Below are 21,795 nucleotides of genomic sequence, written 5' to 3'. Positions count from 1 at the left end.
ATGCGGCAGCCAGGGCGTTAACTTGGTCGCATAGTGGGAGCTAAACCTTCCTGTAGTCGCTGATCAAGGCTTTGCACATCTGCTGATTCCATCACTGTCTACAGTCCACATGAGATTTGAAACTTTTGGACACTCGGAGAGAGGTAATGTATGCAAATATGGAGCTACGAACAGATTGTAACATGTGTCTTTCATTACAAAAGTGTCATCTATACTGAATGTTGTTCCCTTGATGGTCAAGCCACAACGTAGATCCCAAACTTCTTCTCGGAGTTTGATATAGTAAGAGGCGAGAGTGATTTCATCCTGGGCCCGCCAGAAATAGTCTGCCTATACACGTTGTCGTGTAGAATGGACGTGGAGAAGACCATCTGCCTTTGATGTCCTCCCAAATCAATAACTAGGTAGCTCTGTAGCTCGGCCTAAACCCCCCATTTCCCTTCTTTGGTCTCAACTCGGTGGCATCCGAAATCCATCTGCATGTTCCCTCCTGCACCGTCAGAATGCTCCATCCTACCTCGAGGATTTCCCGGAGACCTTTGTGATGACACAGAAGAACAGTGGCCCCCATTGTTCCCCATCCTTGTGGTCCGGAACCGCAATCCGCCCATACTTGGTCTCTTCTGTGAGGCTCTCGAGGGCCTCATCCATAGTGCCCGCCTTGGTCTTCAGCTTACTCCCCAGCTCAAACGTAACGCCCCAGGAAACACCAAACTTCTTCCTGTCCTTCTCCACAGCGGCCAGCATCTTCTCTATGACGCCGTCGTTCTCGCCCGCCTCGATGGAGCAGGTAGAATAAACCACCCTGCCCCCGAGCTTGACAGCCTTGAGCGCCGTCATGAGCAGCTCGGTCTGCAGCTTCGCGAGCGTCTTGGACCCTCCCCTCCTCCACCGGGCCATCTCGTCCGCAACGCGCCCGCCGGCGGACGCCTTGACGTGGGCGTGAATGATGTGCCGCTCCGACGAGCAAGGGGCGTCCAGAAGCACGCGGTCGTAGCCCCCCGGCCCGCAGGGCAGCTGGGTCACGGCGCGGGGGTCGGAGCCGTCGAGTCGCAGGACCCGCACCGCGCCGGCCGCACCGTCCCCGCCAAAGAGCGGCTCGGGCAGGTAAGCCCGCAGGTTGGCGGCCAGGCGCTTGTTGCGCGCGTGGTCGACCTCGTTGGAGTGCAGGCAGCCTGGTTTTGTCGTGGCTGCTGGTGCTGGTGCTGGGGAATCGGCGTGCAGGTGCGGGAAAATCAGCTGGGCCAGGGCGACGGACTTGCCGCCTGGTGCGGCGCAGAGGTCCAGGACCCGGTCGTTGGGCTGGACGTCGAGCATGTGGGCGCAAAGCGCGGAGGCGGCGTCTAGGTTCCAATGTGACTGGAGCGCCTTGCCGGAGTTGGACGGTGTAGGAACAGCCTTCGGGGGAGGGAAGAGAACGTGCTCGTGTTCGGAGGCATCTGGCTCTGGTGTCTCCGGCGAGACGTGCTCCACGGCCACGATCCTAGGTCTCGTCGTGGCATCGACCCCGTCCAGGGAAGGGCAACTTGGAAACCGGATCCGGCGCAGTTCGCCTTGTGGCCCTGCCGAGAGAATCTTGTCAATCTCAGACGAGGGCACGTATTGGTTCACCAGCGCGGCATAGCGGGTGGGCTTCGCGAGCGCAGGATACAGCGAGTTATGCCATCTCTCCTGGCCCCAGCCCGAGGCGTATTGCGAGTGGAATGCCGAGACTGTCGCGTCCAGATGCTTGCGATCAGCCTTGGTCGGCATGATATCCGCTGCAGTCTATGTTTCGAGGTACACGGCCTAACTCGGGCCAGACTCTCGTTGTATAATCTTGCTGGTGAGCTGAGTTCCAAGTGGCAGGTGTTTGGAAGAGACAGACGCCCTGGTGTGGAATCGGTGGCAGACCTCAGCGCAGCCTACCAAGGTACCTTAGGTACCTACCTACCTGGGTAACTAAAGTACTTACAGTACTAACCTTGGAAGTAAGCGGGAAGCGGGAAGCACAGGAGGACTTTCTCTCAAGTCTGAAGCCAGACCACGAATTTCTTAGACGTCGCTTGCTCGGTGCAGAGATGTTCAATCTGAAGATTTGGGGTGCAAACAAACCCCAACCCGTGGACGTCAGGGTTCAACCCTGCGCCAGCCCTCACACCGTGCCGTAGTCATTCCTCCGTAGTCGCGACCACAACCGGCCGATGGTCCTCACTGTCGACCCACTCGCGATGCTCATCGGCGTCCCAGACCTTTCGCCCTCTGTCTCAACTTGGCCCTCCTCCTCGACTGGCTTGAGATTCCCGCCCTCCTCCCACCCAACGTCAGCTCGCTTCCGCCCCCGGCCCAGCTGCCCCTCGCCCTGAGCTTCTTGACCTTGACCTCGAACCTGTGCCTGTCCTCCGCACGCATGATGCACCCGCCCATGTAGAGCCCGTTCTTCTCAAAGTGGACGGCCCTCTCGCTCATGAAGTTTCGGTTCTTTGCGGCTTCCCTGGAGCAGTGTGCTCGCGCCGCCTCGTTGGCCGCCTCGGCCGAATCTGCTCAGCTTTGCCGTTAGCCACACGATCGTCCCCGGTGTCACGGCCAACCTGATCCCGGTGGTCATCCGAGCTGCCCTACAATAAAACCCAGCACCGACTGGGGAGGACTGGGAGCCGTGTGCGTCTTGCGATGTGTCAAAGTCCCGACGAAGGACGACGTAGGCTGTGGACAGGTCGACGTGGAATATGAAATCCATCACGGCAAGCAATTCGTGCAAGACGTCCCGGACGTGTTTCTGCGACGGAGATGGGTGGTTGCACGCAAGGCCGTCAGCCTCAGTCTCAACAGCAGATATCTCATCGAAACCAGAAGAGCCGGCCAAGGGGGAGTACGGAGTCCCTGGTTTCGTTGACCAAAGAACCAGCGATGTTGAGCTGCGACCACCGTGCAGGTTCTCGTGCGAGACATGCATCAAAGGAAGAGCAATAGTGCTCGGGTGGCAGAGGCTACGAGTGCCTCATCCGCCATTATGGGCACGGCACGAATAGTTTGATCCCGCACATTTTACGCGTTGTAAACACATCACCATGGCCGCCCGAGGCTTATCACTGTTTTGGTGTCCGAGCGGCGGTCGTCACACGGTAAGGTTTGCCTCAGGATGCGGCCGTGTTGCTGGAGCACCCTCCAGCGCTGGGGCTTGCCTCGTGGCAACGCGAGGTTCTTGTGCTGAGCGCTTGGGTTTTACTGTTGACCTTGACGCCTGGGCAAGAAAACAGCATTCTCTAATATATTCGAAACGCACACTCGGTATTCTCCAGGCGGCATCAGGCCGCTCCAACCGGCTGTCTCACCGAACCACCCCCAGGGAGGCCAGGGCTCACCACAGCAACGTCAGACAATAGGTCGATATGCACTATAGCCCGGGTTTAAAGGCAGAGCGGGCAGGGGAGGTGGTAGGTCCATATGGCCTCATCTATAATTAGTTGAGATCAATGTTCTCTGCTCATGATCACCCAGCTTACCGGGTAATGACTGGTCTCCTTCAGTTGCCTCGGTCGGTCCACGGCCTAGGTGACTTCAGGACGGCGGTCGAGGATGGTCACCTCGCAGGAGGTCGACGCCAAGCCGATGTCTCGTAGAAATCACGTCGGCGACGGGTCGATCCGCAAGTCAGGCAGTCCCCACCCGCCTTCGGGCCCAAACCTCGTCTTGAGCGGCAGCGCTGAGCATCGCACAGTCGGGCGAGATGAAATTCCAATCATAGCTGCCGAATGACCAGGCCCAGCTGCCCCAGGGTGGGTGTGCAGCAAGTTCACCCAAGCCAGTTGAATTTGCTGTCATCTCCTTCTCCACTGGCTCCGTGGCTCCTCCAGGGTACGTGCCTGTACTGTATAAGCCAGCCGCATGATCCCTGCCACACGGCAGAGGCAAGGCTCGTAAGTTTCCTAATCGGGCGATATACGGTTGACCGTTGCAAGCCTCCCTTCTCCCTTCTCTGCTAACACCAGCCTCAGAGTCGGCACACGTCGCCCCGACAGCCAGCCATGCTGCTATAATACGTCGAGAAACGCAACCTTTCCATGGCGTTTAATGTCTCACTTTAACTTGGACGAATCTTTAGATCTGCTATCTGCCATATCTGTCAAACTGCGTCACCTGGATTTCAACTGCTTTCTTTACCTTTATATTTCCACTGCAGCCCATCCATGCTTTGTTAGTCACAATTTGGAAGGCTCCTCTAGATGACCAAATCCTCTGCCGCCGTTGCAATGGAGAGAGACAAGCCCTTACTTTCCAGTGATGAATCCAGCCACGACAATTATGGAACAACTGACTCTGTCCCAGATCGCAGGCCAAAGATGGCCGATTACTTTAGGGTTTTCTCCTACGCCACAAAATGGGATTTCTGTGTATACGCCGTGGCATGTTTTGCTTCGATAGCAGGTGGTGCGACGATGCCTCTCAGTAAGGAGCTTTTCTGTGTGGTCTGCTTTTTGGACTCTCTCTTTTTGTTGACCCCGTCGTTCAGAGTCTATTCTAGGCCAACTGTTCACCACAATCACTCGCTACTTCTGCTTGGCTCTTGATATCTGACCTCTGATCCCACAGTGAACATCGTATTCGGCCAACTTGTTAATCAATTCACCAACTACTTTCGAGACCCATCCAATATGCCACCAGGCGCCTTCGACAGCATCTTGGACCGGCAGTCGTTGTACATCACGGCGCTGTTCCTCGCTCGTTGGGCCCTGAACAGCATCAACAAGTTCTGCTTCCAGATGATCGGGACCCGTATTTCCTCAGAGGTCCGTCTACATTACCTCGAGTCCCTCTTGGCTCAGCCCATACATGCCATTGACTGCATGCCCGCCGGCGGACCCGCGACCACCATAACCGCAACGTCCACCACATTGCAAATCGGTATATCGGACAGGCTGGGGACATTTCTGCAGTTCCTGAGTACAATCTTGACGGCATTCATTGTATCCTTCATCTGGAGCTGGGACCTCACCTTGGTCATGATGTCCCTCATTCTTTACACACTCATTGTCGTTTCGGTAGCTATGCCACGCATCGTCGTCAACGAGACGGCATCGGCCGAAGCCGATAAGCAAGCCACCGCCATCGCCAGTGAGGCGCTTGGTGGTATTCGACTTATAGTTGCTTGCGGAGCACAGTCGCGTATCATTGGCGGCCACCACAAGTGGGTGGATGAGGCCAGGAAACGGGCCCAGAAGGCGGCCCCTTTCTTGGGTGTCCAATTCGGTTTACTTGTAAGTCTGGCAATTTCCCCTCCGATAAAGTCCCTCATATCTGACGACCCTGTTAGTTCTTTGGCGTCTTCGGTGCATTTGGCCTCGCATTCTGGTACGGCACACAGCGATTCATGGCTGGCGCCCTGCGTGATGCTGGAGTTGTTATTGTCGTGCTTTTCAACATCACACTCGTTTTGAGCTCTCTGGAGCGCATTGTCACTCCACTCATTGCCGTCAGCAAAGCGATGATTGCTGCTTGTGAGTTCTTCACCGTCATCGACATGCCAAAATTCAGAAATGGATCGGAGACGCTGGACAGTACGTCGCATGATATCATTTTCGACAATGTCACCTTCGCGTATCCCAGTCGGCCAAATTCTACAATTCTCGACTCTCTGAGCCTTTGTATCCGGGCTGGCCAGAACACCGCTCTTGTCGGCCCGTCCGGATCGGGCAAGAGCACCATCGTCGGCCTGTTGGAACGCTGGTACTCGCTTGGAGACCAACACGGCACCCACCATGCGGCTGGACGATCATCAGATTCCCACGCATATGTTCAAGAACCGAAGCAAGATGAGAATGTGGAACATGATGGGCCAAAGCAGGTCGACGGGGCCAAACCCAAGGCTTCAGGGGCGATTGTTATCGGTGGTTACAATCTGGAAGAACTCGATACGAAGTGGTGGCGATCGCAAATAGGATTGGTTCAACAAGAACCATTTCTCTTTAATGATACCATTTATGGAAACGTCGCCCAGGGTCTGATTGGGAGCCAATGGGAAAGTGAGCCCGTGGAAGAGAAGCGGCGGCTGGTGGAAGCAGCGTGTCACGAAGCATTCGCCCACGAATTTATCAATCGACTGCCGGAGGTACTTACGAATATCACCAACCGCCCTGCTATCGTTGACCATTTCTCTGAATAATATGCTGACAAGGGTCTTTGAACTTTCCAGGGCTACGACACCAAAGTAGGCGATGGAGGTGCAAAGCTCTCAGGAGGCCAGAAGCAGCGCCTAGCCATCGCCAGGAGCATCATAAAAAAACCATCGATTATAATCCTCGACGAAGCAACTAGTGCAATTGATGTGAGGAGCGAGAGGATAGTCCAAGCTGCCCTAGACAAAGCAACACGACACCGTACGACCATCACCATTGCACATCGCCTTTCCACGATCAAAAAGGCCGACCGCATCATTGTTTTGCAAAAAGGACGCGCGGTCGAAGAGGGCACACACAACCAATTGATGAACTCCAATGTGGGTGTCTACAGCGCCTTAGTTCGAGCTCAGTCGCTGGGGCTGTCGCCGACTCAAGTTTCCGACGATGAAGGCCAAAACCTCGACAAAGAGCCAGAGCCGTGGCACGATGAGGTACTCACGGAACAGAAACCAGATTCAGTGAAGGTTCTTTTTGAAAACGGAGCCACAGAGAAAGCGGAAACAGTTACAAAACCGCGAAGTTTGATTTCCAGTTTCGGAACTCTTCTGTACAATCAGCATTCACAATGGCTGTACTACATTGGCATAGTCTTATCTTCTATGACAACCGCTGCCGGCACGCCAGTCCAAGCTTACCTATTCTCCAAAGTCATCAGCGTTTTCCTACTCACAGGCGACGACCTTGAACGGGAAAGCAGTTTTTGGGGCTTGGTGTGGCTCTTTCTTGCGGTCGGTGTCGGCCTTTCATACCTGGCTGTAGGCTGGATCGGCCTGCTTGTTCAACACAACATCAGCGCCGAGTACAAAAAGCAGTACTTCGCCGATATGCTCTACCAGAAGCTATCTTTCTTCGACCAGGATGCCAACTCCCACGGGTCCCTGAGTGCGCGTGTTGGTAGCGATGCCAAACGGCTGGAAGAGCTTCTCGGCATGAATATGGCATTGCTCCTCTCAGGAATCTTCATAGCTGTGGGCAGTGTTGCCATTGCCCTCATCTTCGCCTGGAAGCTGGGATTAATTGCGGCGTTCGTCACAATGCCTGTCATGCTGGGCTCCGGGTGGTGGAAGTTCAGACAAGAGGTGAACTACGAGAAGAGCAATTCGGCCGTGTTCCAGGAGTCTTCGCAATTCGCAACTGAGGCCCTCGGTGCTATACGAACGGTCTCATCTCTTACTATGGAGGGCACGATCGGCAACCGATACCGGCAATTATTGGACGACCAAGTCAATTCAGCCCTACGAAAGGGCCGCTGGACGTCTTTATTGTATGGGTTCGCCGACAGTATTGGCCTTGGCTGTCAGGCTCTGATATTTTGGTATGGTGGCAGGCGCCTTGCTACCGGTGAATACAGCCTAGAAGCGTTCTTTGTCTGCTTCATGGCGATTGTCCAAGGCGCAGAGGCAGCAAGTCAGTCCCTTGCCGTCGCCCCGAACGCCTCTCAGGCCGCAGCAGCAGCGAACCGCATACTTGACGTCCACGAGTCCGCGGCTGCTGACAGCTCCGGTGCCTCCGACAACCTGGGAAGGGCTTCTGTCAAGGGCAATAGCAGCGAGGGAATCGAGATCGAATTACAGGATGTTTCTTTTAGGTACCCCACGCGAGACATGCAAATCTTCGACCACCTAAGCCTCAAGATTGAGAAAGGCCAGTATGCAGCGCTCGTCGGACCTTCAGGCTGCGGCAAATCAACCATATTGGCTCTTCTGGAGAGGTTCTACGAGCTCGGACCTCAGCAAGGCTCAATTTTGTTCAACGGAGACAACATTGACAACTCAAACGTCTACAGATACCGCAGGAACATATCGCTCGTGGCTCAAGAGCCAACCATGTTTCGCGGCACTATCCGCGACAACATCCTCCTCGGGATTGAGGACCCAGAGTCCATCTCCGGAGAAAAGATCATAGAGGTCTGCCGTGACGCCTCTATCCACGACTTCATCATCTCCCTCCCCGAGGGCTATGATACGAAAATCGGCGCCCAGGGAATCTCGCTGTCCGGCGGGCAGAAGCAGCGGATCGCCGTGGCGCGGGCCCTCATCCGGGACCCCTCGGTGCTCCTGCTGGACGAGGCGACGTCGGCGCTCGACTCGGAGTCGGAGAAGATGGTGCAGGCTGCGTTGGAAAAAGCGCGCCACGGGCGCACCATGATCGCCGTGGCGCATCGGTTGTCGACGATTCAGAGCGCGGATGTGATATTTGTGTTTGAGCAGGGGCGAGTGGTTGAGAAGGGGACACACGATCAGTTGATACAGAAGAGGGGGGTGTATTGGGGAATGGTATGTTGTCTTTTCTCGTTCTCTAGACGTCTAAGACATGCTAATTGTGCTTCTAGTGCCAAGCTCAGGCGTTGGATATGTAGGGGTCCACAACAGAAGGCGATGCTGTGATGCACCAACAATCGAATGGCTAAATAGGCAGCATTCCGGAGGTCACATAATGTTGTACAGTCGAGCTCCATGGTTTCTCAGGCGACATAGTACATAGATAGATTATTAGCACACACCTGCATGTCAAGATATATATTCAGCCGGACTGACCGATGAAGAGTATGTTAGATTGTCATGAGTATTTCTCCTGGACGTCCTTAGTCTTGAACAATGTCTTTGCACACTACCCTAGGGTAGCCACGTGTCTTGATCCAAAAAGCCATCATCTACTCAAAATGTAACCAGGTCTCCCATGAGAAGCTTTCCATCATTTGTCAAAGGCTGCCGTTCCCAGTGGACGTCATCTGAATCTGTCGGTATCTCAGCAGACTCTTCGACGAGCTCCCACATGCCCGTTGAGGCATCTTTTTCGAGGTAGCGAAGCAGGACGCGGGATCCACCGTCCTCGATGGCGTACTCCCGACGCCACAACCGCCTCCACTGCTCCAGGGCCGTTCCCTCGACCGAGTTCGCCAGCTCGACGTCGCGGTTGCGCCTCGCCAGGCTGAAGAGGGTGCGCGCGTCCCACAGCCCGTCGATGCCGGGGTAGTCCCGCAGCTTGCACAGGGCCTCTTCCCGCACCAGGGGGTCCCGGCAGAATATCGAGATGACGAACAGGTTCCATGAAAGGTCGCAGTGGAACGAGAGTTGGTGAGCGGGCGCCTCGGCATCGACCCTGTTGACGGCGCGGAGCGCCAGGTCCGCGAGGGAAAGATAATCCCGGAATAGTGGTGCCTTTGACTGTAGAGATTCAATGTCCAGGTATTCTTGAGGGTTCCCAAACACGTAGGTGCCGAGGTACTGCAAGCGGAGGTGTATGGCCCGTAAGTACGGCCGGGAACCCACCTCGTTGGACATGATGATCCTATTGAAGAGGGGCTCAAACGCCGGCCCGAGTGCCTCTATCAGCCGGCGCGTCTCTTCTACCAGCTCGGATATCTTGGGGCCTTGCATGAGATCAACCCAGAAGTTCTCCGACATGATGTCTGCCACAGTGTCGAGCACGCCTGAAGCCTGCACTGTCTCAACCAAGGTCGCCTCCATGGTCCTCTGGCGGCGGCGGGCGGCGACCCAGTGCTCTTCAAACTGGTCAAGGCTACTGAAGGCCGTCGGTACATTCTCGACGGCATCGGAACAGCGAGGAAGTCGGCTCACGAGCTCTGTGAAGGAGTGAAGAGTCTGCTTCTGAGTCTTCAGCGCGTCGGCGAAGTTTGGTAGAGGCCGACACTGGCCAAGCCGGCCGTGAAGGATGAAGCGGGCCGAGGGGACTAGATGCGTGAAGACTCCTGCTACTGATTCAAGAATTGGCCTGGGGTTTGGCGCCAGGGCATCCACCAGCCGGGACCCTTCCCGACCGGTGGCGATGGTGAGGAGCAGCGCCAGGCCGTGGTTGAGGTGATGTAAGGCAGCCTGCCGATCTGCACGCAGCGTCTCGAAAGTAAGCAGCAGGACTGAGAGGATCACCGCATCCTGGATGGACTCGCTGTGGCTTTGTAGTTTGAGAGACTGGCAATAGTAGCCCACCCCCTCGAGGTAGTGTGTACCGGTATCTGCTGACGCTGCCTCTCTTATCGCGCCAGTGGCCCAGCGCGTGGGCACAGAAGGCGCACGACGTCTTGCGCCGTCCAGTCTAGACTGGCGGTTCCAAATGGACATTGCGCCTATGGCTATGGCAGCGTGTCGGAGTGTCTCTTTGCTGTGGGCAAGCTGCGGCAGGGTGACCTCCCACAAGCCAGCCACGGATGCAGCGGCGGATGCGGTCGTCCATGGTGCTTGCATTAAGCTGACGAACTCGTCGAAGTACATCCTCGCCTTGTCGTCATTGACACCAAGTGCGGTGGGGATCAGCCGGGCCTCTTGGAGTGGTGCCGACTGCGTGGGCGGCGACGGCGTCACGTCGCCGGCAGCGCTGGCGGCCTGCTTGGAATTCCAACACACTTGCATGGCACCAGGAACCCGAGCCCCCTTCGCTGCTATGGGAGCATAGCCCGCACACGCTCTTTTTGCATTGCGACAATTGGTGCAGTGAGGTCTGCCTTCGTCGCATTTGACGTGGCGTCGTTTGCAGGTGATACAGCCTGTTCGCGCCCTGTGGGAGCTCGCGCGCGAGGGCTTTGGAACATGATCGTTGGGACGAGCCGAGATCTTGATAACTTCCATTTCGTGTGAAAGATTTGAGGTCGTAGGAACACCGTCATTATGCCCCAGACGGATGAGCCTATGTCTCAGGGGGCATGTATTTGGCTCCTATTGACAGTCGTTGCCTGGTGTTGATCAGATGCCCGCACGTGCCACTACAAAGCACTGAGAAAAAAGAATACACTTTTAAGAATAAAAAAGTTAATATTAAAGGAATAAGACTTTTTTAAGCTATAAGGATCTTTTATTATTTTTTATTTATAATATTCAAGCGTTAAGAAAATTATGTTTAAAAATAAGGGGATCTAGAGGGACTGGTTGAGGTGGTACGAATTTAGCTAGGGAGGGGGCATCACTTCGCTTGTCCCAGACAGCGAGCGCAGCGGAGCCTTCCTTAGTACCTACTTAAGTAGGTACCTAGGTAGGTAGTTTACTGAGTGCCACTACTAACCTCAGAATGCTGACAAGACTGCCATGTGTCTGTCTCAGTGTCCTTGGAACGGCGGCGGGCTTTACAGACATGGGAAAAGTTGGTCGTCTCAAGTCTATGATTATTCAATAATCATTGCTCGACTACAAGTGCAACGGGACTTCAGCACGGCGGAGGACGCCTCTTCTCTCAGCAAAACCGACGTCTGGAGTCTCGCTCCGCCCATCACACGGCCAGGAACGCTTCAGCCGCCTTGGCATCCCTCGCTGCGTAATCTCCTGCTATGAGTCGGTCTATTTGAGAGCCTCTCCTTGACGAATCCGTGCCATGCTCTGACGTGAGATAAACTATCATGGGACCATCTCATGTGGGCTCTTTTGTTAAGGAAACCTATGTTACAGCCTCCTGGATAGATGTCTGTAGGATAGCTTCTAAGCTCTACAGCATAAATTGCTTGAGGATAGACTCCTGTAGGATGAACCCCGGCGGGATAACGGGGTAGGGGTACTCGAGCTACAGGTCACCAGCATTCAGCAAACCCCCCTTTGACTTGTTGCAATTCGTCATTTAGTGCAACTACCTGGGTGGGCACTTTCAATGGCTGTGGCATCTGATGCTACCCGAATCTCAAGCTACACAGGTCCCACACATTACATCGATTAGTCGCAATCGAATTTGCGATTTGACAGTGAAGCAAATCAACTAGGGCTGCTCGGCAAGTCGACTCAAGTCAGTCTTCAGAACCCAGTTCAGTCTCCAGCAGCCCAAACATCGACCCTTTCTCAGCTCGATCCGAGCGAGCATCCCTTTCAAACTCCTCGATCGGGTCACTCCCATAGTTGGGCAACTTCCTGATATTGGCTCTTCCGTCATTTGCCCGTCTTTGCCGTCGGCGTGTCTAAGTTGCACCCCTGATTTGAGGGACTGACAAAGCGATTTGCCTCTTTTCGTCCACCTGTCCCATCTTCTTCCCAATGAACAACTTTGGTCTCGAGAACCGGGAGCACTCGTCTGCTTCCACCAGCTTCTCCAGCCTTTCCGGGTTGTTGGTAGCTGGGCCGGTGTCTGCCTCGAATACAGAAGGTGTCATCAACTCACTATGAAACAGTCTTCGGCCCGTTCCCTTACCGTTTGCTGGTGAGGAGGTGGAGGAGCCACAGGATGCTCGGTCAGTGCGTGCGCAGGTGTCCACGGACTGTGTTATGACCTCAGAATCTACTGAGGAAGTCCCCGCAGTGGCCAAGTGACTTCCGGTGGTGAATGTGTCTTCAGTAGTGTCACGAAGCCCTTCAGCGAGATCTCCTCTGTCGATGGAGTCACTGTTGGCCGATGATGTGATGAAGTCGTTTCGAGACTCTTTGCGAGAAGAAGTACTCGTGGAGGGAAGGGACGGCCGGAGGCTCCTCACAGTATCTCTTCGCGTCTCTTCCAGAGCGATTTCGAGATCTTCAGAGGATTCTCCGAAAATGAACTTCTTCCACATATCATTCTCGTCTTCCTGGTTGCAACCACTAGGTAGCTCCTTCTCTGCTGGACCAATGTCCCTGAGCCCATCCATGTCGAGCGTTGTGATCTTATCCGCCATGTATGGCAAGAGCTCCGGGGAGCTTGGGGTTGCGACCAAGGACACTTTGTCAGAGCTTTCAACTGCCACATATTGTCCCCTTATAATATCCGGGTCACTTCTGGGACTCTCAGGGGGCTGTGGAAGATGCAAAAAGGGCTTTGGGAGACTCTCATCGACTGCATCCGGGGTGGCCTGGTTGTTGCCTGGGAAATTCTCGCCGCTTCCTTGTACTACTGGTGAATAGCCAGCATTTGCCTTGGCCATGTCCTGGAGCTGCATCGAAGTTCCTAGTTGACTGGGCCCTGGCGAGACCGGTCTCTGAGCAGTGGCTTCCAAGTCATCAGAGGTTCCCATTCCATTCGAGATAGAGATCTCGTTAGGGCCGGCAACAAATTCCCTCCACACATCATCCTCTTCGGCCTGAGACGGGGGGACAGCTGGGCGCTCGGCTCCAATTTGGGCAAAGGCACTGTCCGCGTTGTCCGAGTCTCCTGACTGTCGGTGGAGTAACTGGACTAAGGCCGGGCGGGTAGGAACGGGATGAAACAACAATGGTGAGGTCGTCAACAGTGGCGTTTGGCAGGTGTCGCTCTGCGACCGATGGCTTGCAGGTGAAATGCTGGCGCTGGCTCGGCCCTGATTCTGATAATGGACCCTCTGAAGGCGGTGAATAGACTCGCCTGTTGGGTATTCTTCAGCCAAGTCTCGAACGCGTACTGGTTAGGTTCAAAGGTTGGCAAGAGGCCTTACCACGAGAGAGCATTAGACCAGTCTGAGGATCTTTGCCTCGGGAGCTGGCGTTCGAGCTGTTTCCTAGGGCTGTCTCAGAAGGCCCGACACGGACCTTTATCTGTCGCAGAGAGGCAGGCACGGAGGTGTTCGCTGCCGTTGGATGAGCCATGCTGTGCCCCGAAAGGTTTGCTAGTCCAACAAGCTTGCGGAGCTTTTGTTTCGAGGCTGGATGGCGCAACTTCTTTGCGGTCCATGGGCTAATCCCAGATCCTCCCGGCTTCGTGAATCCCATCTCGATAGGTTTCTGCACGTTCATACCGACCCAGTCACCCTTGAGCAACAGCTTGCGCCTTTTCTGGCGCGTAGAATCCTCTGTGTTGTCATCCGAGAGACAATATGGCGCCGCCATTTTAGCATGAGCTGCAACGAAATAGGGACTGGCCATAAGGCGGTCGCCATTCCGATTGTTCCTCGACGGAGGCGTCGACTGCAGGGGACCAGCGCGGACAGAAGAAAGAGACCGCACAGGAACGGCAAGAGAAGAGACTGATGGTGGGCTGATCTTGACGTTGGCATCAAGCAGACCGGCGCGAACCTTTGCAAAGTGTTCCTTCTGGCGGAGTAATGTCTCCTTGCCTTTTCGGGCACGAGAGTGACGGTTGAGGTTGCCTTCGGTCCAGTTCATGATGGCAGACGGAGCCGGTTCACAGCGATAGCAGGCGTTGCATGCTTGTGACACCGACAAATTGAGTGAATATCACCCCTAATACAGCGGCCAGATGAATTGAAAGACCACGATGCCAGTGCAGGAGGTGGGACTGATAGGCGATGGCGTTTGCCCAAGAGGCCTAAATGTGTTGGCTGTCATGAGTGTGAGTTAGCAATTGGTAGCATCGAGGAAGGAGGTTTCGGTTCTGAGCTGCCTGCTCCAGCACCTCCAGTCCTTGGAAGGAGCATTCTGGGTAGATAAATTGGAAGGCGCTCGCAGCACAAGACGGGCACTTGGGCAGCTTCGTGGATTCTACGTAACACACAGTAATAGACTAGATATCCTGGGTATCCCTAGGGTGACTAGCAGTCCAGGGTTCAGGGGTTCAGGAGCTGGGTGGGCGGGTACCTAGGTACTCCGTACCTGAGCACGTAACGGGGCACTGCCGGGAGCTCTCACAGCTCCAGGCGCCGATATCCGTGCCGATGTCGACATCGGCACGCTCTATACCTCCGCATTGTCGTCGCAACCATTTTCTCCCCCGCTGCTGAGAATGCGGACCACGTGGAGGACAATTATCTCTATTAGCCGCAGCCCAAGATCTCCCGCGTCCCGTCTTATACCGATCAGGTGGTTCCAGAGAAACATGGCGTCCGCGAGCCCCGCCCTGGTGCTCAAGAAGCCCGTCAAGCTGGCGTGCGTTCAGCTCGCCAGTGGCGCCGACAAGAACGCCAACCTCGCCAACGCGCGTGAGAAGGTCCATGAAGCCGCCAAGATGGGCGCGAAGATAATCGTCCTCCCGGAGTGCTTCAACTCGCCCTACGGGTGCGACTACTTCCCCACGTACGCCGAGCAGCTGCTGCCGTCGCCGCCGAGCAAGGAGCAGAGTCCCAGCTACCATGCCCTGTCGGAGATGGCCAGGGAGACTGGCACATATCTAGTCGGAGGCTCGATACCAGAGTCAGAACAGCATGGGAAGGAGGACAAGAAGCTATACTACAACACCTCACTGGTTTTCGGGCCGGGCGGGGACCTGCTGGCCAAGCATAGGAAGGTCCACCTGTTTGACATTGATATCCCCGGCAAGATCAAGTTCAGGGAGTCCGATGTCCTCTCACCAGGAAACAAGGTCACCATCGTCGACCTGCCTGAGTACGGCAAGATCGCTGTGGCAATATGCTACGACATCCGCTTCCCAGAGCTGGCAATGGTGGCCGCCCGCAAGGGCTGCTTCGCGCTGATATACCCGGGCGCGTTCAACACCACCACGGGCCCGCTACACTGGAGCTTGCAGGGTCGGGCTAGAGCCATGGACAACCAGGTATACGTCGCGCTCTGCTCCCCAGCACGGGACGTCAACGCCACGTACCCTGCCTACGGCCACAGCCTTGTGGTGGACCCCATGGCACAGGTTGTCGTGGAGGCCGAGGAAAAGGAGACAATAGTGACGGCAGACCTAACTGGCGAGAAAATTGAGGAGACGAGGAAAAGTATACCGCTGAGGCACCAGAGGCGATTCGACGTGTATCCCGACATCAGTCAGGGCAAAGTACAATTTGGCGACAAGGGTCAGGATTAATCGGATCAAAGATATGGGGCTGCCAAGATCCTGGCTTTAAAGGGTATATATCAAGTTTATTTGCAAGCATCGAGTGCTTGCATTTTATGATCCGTCAGGATTCTTGCCAGTATGATCGACCCGTTTCATGGTCCACCCATTCACCGTAGCAGCTTGGAATAGCTCTGACCCTCAAGATTCCCGTGGGACTCGTCGGCCATCCCGGGGCCTCACGATATCAGACCACGCCTGATCAATACTGCCACTTATTGCAGGGCCTTGGCAGCAAATGTGGGCAGGATGAAGGAGGCCTTGTGGATCTCCGAGTTGTAGTACCTGCACAGCTTCTCCTCCTCCTCTGGGGACCAGGACCGAACCGGCACCTTGACGTTGCGGTTGGCGTCCTTGCAGCAGACCATGAAGCCGATCTGTCCTGAGGGGTAGGTCGGGATGGTGGTGTAGGCGTACTCGGCAACAGGGAAGATCTCCTTGCAGTCCTTCTTGAGCTTGGTGATGAGAGGCAGGTGGAGCCATTGGTTCTCAGCTATTGTGACAAGTTAGCCTTCAGGGACAAAGGGCTGGTGCGAAAGCTGGTACAAGGAGGGATAGCTGGCGTTGAAGCTGGCCGTTGGGAAAGAAACGGGGAGGGGATTGGGTTCGGGCGCAATTTGAAGCATTCTTCTGTCTATGAGGCTGACAGCGAATTTGAAGCTCCAAGCACGATGCTTGAGAAGGACCAGGCACGCTGTTCGCCTGCGTGAGCATCTTGTCACGGCTGAAGGTTAAAGGAAACGTACAACCTTGCGTAGTAATGACGCCGCCATCCCGCAGGGCATCGTGCATCAGCTGGAAGTAGGGCTTCTGGAACAAGCTCTCAGCCGGGCCCTCTGGGTCAGAAGAGTCGGTGATGATGACGTCGAAGCTGTTCTTGTAGTCGTCCAAGAACTTGAAGCCATCGCCGACGTGGACCTTGACCTTGGGGTGGTTATAACCCGCAGCCATGCCGGGAAGGTACTCCTTGGAAAGACGAATGACGGCCTACATATCTTGTCAGTGGCCTATTGTCCAGGTAGAGCAGTGCGCACGTAGGAGGCTGTCATTTACCTCATCAATGTCGCACAGGACGGCCTCCTCGATGCCCTCGTGCTTGACAACCTCACGGAGAACACCACCATCGCCGCCACCAATGACCAGAACCTTCTTGGGGTCGGGGTGGGAGTTCATGGCCAGGTGGGTGATCATCTCCTGGTAGGAAAACTCGTCCCGCTCAGTGCACTGGATGACGTTGTCCAAGACCAGAACGGTGCCGTAGTCGGTAGACTCGAAGATCAGGACGTCCTGGTACTTGCTCTTCTCATGGTGCAGAACCTTCTTGACCTTCAGGGTCATGGCCTGGCCTGGGTTACCGTTCTATCAGACGCCACTCTTCCAGTTCCTTCATCAGTCGGGCCTTCTGAACTCACCGGGCCACATGTCTGAGATCTCGCGGAACCATCCATCTGAAACAAATAATTCATTAGCCATATTCCAAAATGAGACGGCAGGTCACGGCTTGCATGATGTTGTGGAGATGACAGGAGATATGTGTAGTCATCGCTCGCCCTCTCTTGCAAACACGCGAGAGTTGTGTACAAGCCCTTGTTGGACGCACGTTCATCTGGTCGAACTGGAACAACGACCCTGACGGGCAAGTAAAGAGACAGATGTGTGATAGGGTGACAGGAGCTCAACGGCCATGATGACTTCATCTACTGCTCCTGGAGCAAGCTGGCTTCTGCAGCAGATGCGCTGCTTTTTGGACGAGTTCGACAGGGGAGAGAAATTCATGGAGGGGTCACAATGGAGGGGTAGAGAGACGCAGAGGAAAGCCATGTACCTTTGATGGTCTGGTGGGTGATTTCGGACATTTTGATGGCGAGGGAGGTATGGCAAGGACACTGGGAAGTAAAGGCAGGTAGTGCTGTTGTAAAGGATGAGGACTTTACTGAGCGTGTAGGATGGCAGTGAGAGAGCAGGCTCTCGTTCCCGAAGCGAGTTCGTGGGGTGAAGTTGCGGAGTAGTCTCTGGCCGCTGCTATATCTCGATTGGGCAAAGAAAAATTTTCCCATTGCCCGACGCAAACAAAACCTACCAAGCCTGCAAAGTCAACATGCAACATAGCTAGTGGATGTTGTCCAAGTAACCAGGCTCTACACAGCTGGATTCACTGCAAAGCTGTATGATATCCTCAAGTGCTGTCTGACAGAAGATGGTAAGACAACCTTGGAAGGCACTGGCGCACCCAGCACTCAGTTGGCTTCGTCTGCCGTGCCAGCCCAGGTACGGAGTATACACGCCCTGATAGCGCGTGCCTTGTAGACAAGACTGGCAGCCCTACAGACGTCATGGCAAATTCTGCCGCTGCTCACCGCATACAGGTGCCAAGCATATGTTTTGAGTACCGCATATGTATACCTAGTATGCGACCTGAAGGCTAGAAAAGCGATCACTTTTGCAGCAAGGTAGGAATTTCATGAACGAGTATGGGACTGGTAGTTCTGAACACAGTGGTCAGATGTCCGCGACGCGGCCACACCATCTAAAAGGCGAGCGGTGCCCAACCTCCAGTGCGACACATGTGCAACCTCCTATTCCTCATCTTCTTTGACCTCCTACCACCTCTTGCGCAACAGCATCTTGCTAGACTACTTCCTGGGGATGGAGTCATGTGGAGCACGTTCCCCAAATCAGCCTATGGCAGGACATTCCATGGGAGAACACCCGCCTAGGGGATAACGTAAGTCACAGGAGCTTCCCAGTGGAGTTTGAAATCTGAAGAACCTTGGAACGTGATTTTAATACTGTGACAAGCTTTGTGATCAACCCGCCCCGGGCAAGCTTCAGCTTGAGAGTCTTGGTGCGGCTAATGTCTAGCAGTGCGAGATCAGTCTCTAATGGGCGACAAGGTGAATGGGCTCAAAAGGGGGGCGTCCCGAGCGGTCTAAGCTTGCATGCTGCCCTACAAATTTTGATGCAGGCCGTCAAGCTCATGAGGTTGGACTGGCCGTCCACCGTATTTTCAGAGGCGCCGTTCCGACTCTCCCCGGACGATCTCATGATAAGCGAGAACGAGCTCTGACTCCGACGTAGTCTGCGCCCTGAATAGCAATATTCTGTCAGCATTGTGAGACATCGAGCCGCTCTTCTGCTGTTACCTCCCTGGAACCCATCCATAAGTTCCTCAGGGGGCCGTCCTCGCAGGCTGCGACAAGTTGAACTCATCCAGCAAGTGACTAGGCTCTTCCATGACATGCCAGCTCCCAGCCTTTAGCCAGAACTCCCTCGATGCTTGATTTGAGGAGGCGCCGCGGGTGATTAACACAGTCTGGTGTGTCGTCAGTGCTTAGCGCGGGGGCATATAGGCGTGGGATTTAGATGTCTTAGATCTGAGCCTTGTCAGAGGTCTCAACATTATTGACGATGTGGCGTCCTTAGGGCAATAGCTTCTATGTGCGCCCGTCCATCAACATTGCGCGGTTTTTATTGAGGTTGGCTCTAGCTGAAGGGCAGCCACGTCTGCTCACTGGAGAGATCCATACAGCTGTCAGCTGTGGCTGGCCCCACAGGAGGAACGGGCTTAGATTGCTTAGATTGCCCACCTGCCACGGCCAGAGCACGAAGTTGCGATACAATTACCTTTCCCTGGGCGATGTGATCTGGCACAGCTCGGCTAATCGCAACTCAGAGACAACGTCACAAAAAGTGCCGAGGCTTCTCCACCATCCGGCACGTGTGCTGTGTATCTCGTGGGCGCTGGGCTGATACTCTCATTAAAGTGCTGACAGCGTGCAGGCTCGCTCAGCCTTGCGCTTCCGTTTCCGGAAAACATGCCCGGGCTGTGAATTCCGTCAACTGATGATGATGCTCCTGTTCCTGAGATACCGCACCACTCAGCCACTGTAGAATCGCGAGGTCAGGAGGTTCTGGGTACTCCGACCAAGCGGCCAAGACAGGCGGCCGATCGGGAGGCGATGTGACCTCCCAATTCCGGGAACACAAGTGGACGCGTGCCGAACGAACAGGTGTGGGCGGGGATCAGGACGCTCCAGGGGCGTTCGCGGCCATGTTGCCCGCTAGGGACTTCGCGTGCCACTCGGACGGTCGGGGCAGCCAGGGCCACTGATTCGTTGCGTTGCGCCTGTTGACGACATGAGGATCCGGAATTCCCACGATCGACGCGAGCGAACAAAGAAAGAATGGGAACGCACAGTCACCGGGAGCGTGCCGCGACTCACCGGGCTCCCACACCCCCAGACTCCCTATGAACCTTGAGTAGCGATGGGCCGCCGTGATTTGTGAGTGTCGAAGACCCGGCCTCGGGCCTTCAAAATGACCACCCCAGTCACTAGCTCGCGGGCAAGACCAAACTTGCCAGCGGTGCTAATCAATGAAGGAGGGTGGATGGGAGGCAGAATGCTACTAGCCCGACTAATTCCCCGAAAGGCATCGGCAGAGGTTGAATTAGCACCCTTGGCTGCCTTGATGGTGAAGTCTCTTTGAGCGTCCCTGGGTTTCCCGGCAACAGCAAACCGTTGCCTCTGTGCCTCGAGGGTGCTGCTGCCATGTCAGCATGTGCGAGGCGAACAGGATGAGGCAGTCGGCCTGTCCGCCCAGTCAGGCCAGTCCAGGCACGCGAAGGTCGCGGTGGAAATGCATGGTCAAGGAATCCATGCAGCGGCTCTGTGCCTGGCAACCTGGCAGTCTGGGCTGTCTGGCTTTTTGGCCGGCTCTTTGGGTCGCCACGAGCCAACGTGCCAGCGTGCCGGGGTGATCTCCCAGGGAGGTTTCAGGACCGGCCATTGACTAATCACGACTCTTGATTTGTTGTAGCGGATCCCAAAGGGTCGAGCCCCCGTCCCCGCCGGGCCACCGCGGTGCTGCTTCGTACTGGGTACAACTGGACAGGACGTTGCAATTGCGAACTCTCCACTGTCAGGCTATTTCGGTTGCATCCAAAAGCATTGCTATAATTGAGGGGCGGAAAGGGGAGGCTGGCTGGCTGGCTGGCTGGCTGGCTGAATTTGGACCTGTGGGCTGTAAGGCAAGTTTGTCCTTTTTTTTCTCTTTCTTTGGCCGTTGCAGTTTTATGAAGCGAGCGGCAGGAACTGATAATAATGGGGCCCAACCGAGAGGAAGAAGAAAAAAGCTGCATTGCACGCGGTGTCTGGGGGGGTTTTCTGTAACGCGAGATGCAGGCCTGGCAGCCCTTGTGTGGATGCCTGCCCGCGCCGAGTTGGTGACAGCATCGCACAGCACCGTCAGTCTCTCTTTTGTCCCCCAGCAGCCCAGCAGCCCAGCAGCCCAGCAGCCCAGTCAGTGCTCCCTCCGTACACTGCCGGGCCCCGGCTCCTGGGAAATGCCACTGCTGATCGGTCGGGCGCGTGCCGGCAATCTGACACGCCACGACAGATCTGGAGAATCAACGCTCAGACGGTCGAGTCTCCCCAGGACACCCCAGGACACCCCGTCCAGCCAGCTGCCAACCCGCCGCCCGGCTGCCCGACATGTCCCAGTCTCCAACCCGGGAAGCTCGCAGGCTAGCGAGCTCGAAACGCCCAAGCTCCGAGCTGGACGCGAAGGGGGTGCAGAAACCAGGCACCGGGCTGCCGGGCTCGCGGGCGACGTGCACACAACACGCAGTGCTGCCCAGATGGGCATTGGCGCCCAGATGGGCATTGGCTGGTGGCAATGCCGGCCAGGCTGCCAGGCGACGGCCAATGCGGGCTGTGATCGGCCTGCAACCAAGGTCGTGACAACGACCGGTGAGGGGATCCTCTGAGCCACGAACAAGGAAGACCTGATGGGCTGATGGGGTTGGCATGTAATGTCAGCGTGGTAATTAGTCAAGACTGCGTGCGAGCAGCGACATTCGCCAGAGCCCGTCACGGGCCATCAGCAGCGACATGTCGTGCACCCCTCCCAGCCCTCCAAGGTGTCTGAGTACCTACCTCCAGTACCTTCGTGTACTGATCGCGCAGCTACGCCCGCATCCTTGCGGGGGGGCAGCTGGGGGGGGGGCTCAAGGGCGCGCAGACAC

General features: G+C 55.7%; 7 protein-coding genes across 7 annotated transcripts; 2 read left to right on the top strand and 5 right to left on the bottom strand.

The window, feature by feature from the left end:
* Window positions 1–513: 513 nt before the first annotated feature.
* KVR01_001089 (uncharacterized protein) lies at window positions 514–2,719 on the bottom strand (the record flags this gene model as incomplete). Its single annotated transcript, XM_044784443.1, has 3 exons — window positions 514–1,712; window positions 2,232–2,519; window positions 2,602–2,719. 3 exons carry the CDS (start codon window positions 2,717–2,719, stop codon window positions 514–516), a joined length of 1,605 nt encoding a protein of 534 aa, XP_044649044.1.
* KVR01_001256 (uncharacterized protein) lies at window positions 2,177–8,653 on the top strand. Its single transcript, XM_044788643.1, has 7 exons — window positions 2,177–3,632; window positions 3,701–3,899; window positions 3,978–4,428; window positions 4,573–5,237; window positions 5,294–6,088; window positions 6,173–8,434; window positions 8,491–8,653. The coding sequence occupies exons 3-7, from the start codon at window positions 4,206–4,208 to the stop codon at window positions 8,515–8,517; spliced, it is 3,972 nt and encodes a 1,323-aa protein (XP_044649211.1). The 5' UTR covers window positions 2,177–3,632; window positions 3,701–3,899; window positions 3,978–4,205; the 3' UTR covers window positions 8,518–8,653.
* A 162-nt stretch (window positions 8,654–8,815) lies between these two features.
* Window positions 8,816–10,528, bottom strand: KVR01_001094 (uncharacterized protein; the record flags this gene model as incomplete). The annotated part of the gene is made up of 2 exons (XM_044792090.1): window positions 8,816–9,385; window positions 9,431–10,528. 2 exons carry the CDS (start codon window positions 10,526–10,528, stop codon window positions 8,816–8,818), a joined length of 1,668 nt encoding a protein of 555 aa, XP_044649049.1.
* Window positions 10,529–11,698: 1,170 nt separating this feature from the next.
* Window positions 11,699–14,494, bottom strand: KVR01_001436 (uncharacterized protein). The gene is made up of 2 exons (XM_044785114.1): window positions 13,471–14,494; window positions 11,699–13,400 (listed from the first exon to the last, which is right to left on the bottom strand). The coding sequence occupies exons 1-2, from the start codon at window positions 14,135–14,137 to the stop codon at window positions 12,052–12,054; spliced, it is 2,016 nt and encodes a 671-aa protein (XP_044649391.1). The 5' UTR covers window positions 14,138–14,494; the 3' UTR covers window positions 11,699–12,051.
* Window positions 14,495–14,640: 146 nt separating this feature from the next.
* Window positions 14,641–18,027, bottom strand: KVR01_001477 (spermidine synthase). Its single transcript, XM_044790433.1, has 5 exons — window positions 17,596–18,027; window positions 17,183–17,218; window positions 16,824–17,116; window positions 16,517–16,757; window positions 14,641–16,263 (listed from the first exon to the last, which is right to left on the bottom strand). The coding sequence occupies exons 1-5, from the start codon at window positions 17,825–17,827 to the stop codon at window positions 15,986–15,988; spliced, it is 1,080 nt and encodes a 359-aa protein (XP_044649432.1). The 5' UTR covers window positions 17,828–18,027; the 3' UTR covers window positions 14,641–15,985.
* On the top strand, window positions 14,808–15,740 carry KVR01_001503 (uncharacterized protein; the record flags this gene model as incomplete). Its single annotated transcript, XM_044791001.1, has 1 exon — window positions 14,808–15,740. The coding sequence occupies one exon, from the start codon at window positions 14,808–14,810 to the stop codon at window positions 15,738–15,740; it is 933 nt and encodes a 310-aa protein (XP_044649458.1).
* A 647-nt stretch (window positions 18,028–18,674) lies between the features above and the next one.
* Window positions 18,675–19,010, bottom strand: KVR01_001293 (uncharacterized protein; the record flags this gene model as incomplete). The annotated part of the gene is made up of 1 exon (XM_044794199.1): window positions 18,675–19,010. The coding sequence occupies one exon, from the start codon at window positions 19,008–19,010 to the stop codon at window positions 18,675–18,677; it is 336 nt and encodes a 111-aa protein (XP_044649248.1).
* Window positions 19,011–21,795: the final 2,785 nt, after the last annotated feature.

This window comes from Diaporthe batatas, assembly GCF_019321695.1.
Source record: "Diaporthe batatas strain CRI 302-4 chromosome Unknown Contig00002, whole genome shotgun sequence".
Classification (NCBI taxonomy): Eukaryota; Fungi; Ascomycota; class Sordariomycetes; order Diaporthales; family Diaporthaceae; genus Diaporthe; species Diaporthe batatas.
This window is presented reverse-complemented; position numbering and strand designations above follow the sequence as displayed.

Coding starts and splice junctions, on each gene's coding strand:
- KVR01_001256 (XM_044788643.1), top strand. CDS start 4,206: ATGACCAAATCCTCTGCCGCCGTTGCAATGGAGAGAGACAAGCCCTTA. Junction 6,089..6,172: donor TTATCAATCGACTGCCGGAG/GTACTTACGAAT, acceptor TGAACTTTCCAG/GGCTACGACACCAAAGTAGG. Junction 8,435..8,490: donor GGGGGGTGTATTGGGGAATG/GTATGTTGTCTT, acceptor TTGTGCTTCTAG/TGCCAAGCTCAGGCGTTGGA.
- KVR01_001477 (XM_044790433.1), bottom strand. CDS start 17,827: ATGGGAAAATTTTTCTTTGCCCAATCGAGATATAGCAGCGGCCAGAGA. Junction 17,219..17,595: donor CACCCACCAGACCATCAAAG/GTACATGGCTTT, acceptor TATTTGTTTCAG/ATGGATGGTTCCGCGAGATC. Junction 16,758..16,823: donor TCCTGTGCGACATTGATGAG/GTAAATGACAGC, acceptor CAAGATATGTAG/GCCGTCATTCGTCTTTCCAA.
- KVR01_001436 (XM_044785114.1), bottom strand. CDS start 14,137: ATGAACTGGACCGAAGGCAACCTCAACCGTCACTCTCGTGCCCGAAAA. Junction 13,401..13,470: donor TGGTCTAATGCTCTCTCGTG/GTAAGGCCTCTT, acceptor AATACCCAACAG/GCGAGTCTATTCACCGCCTT.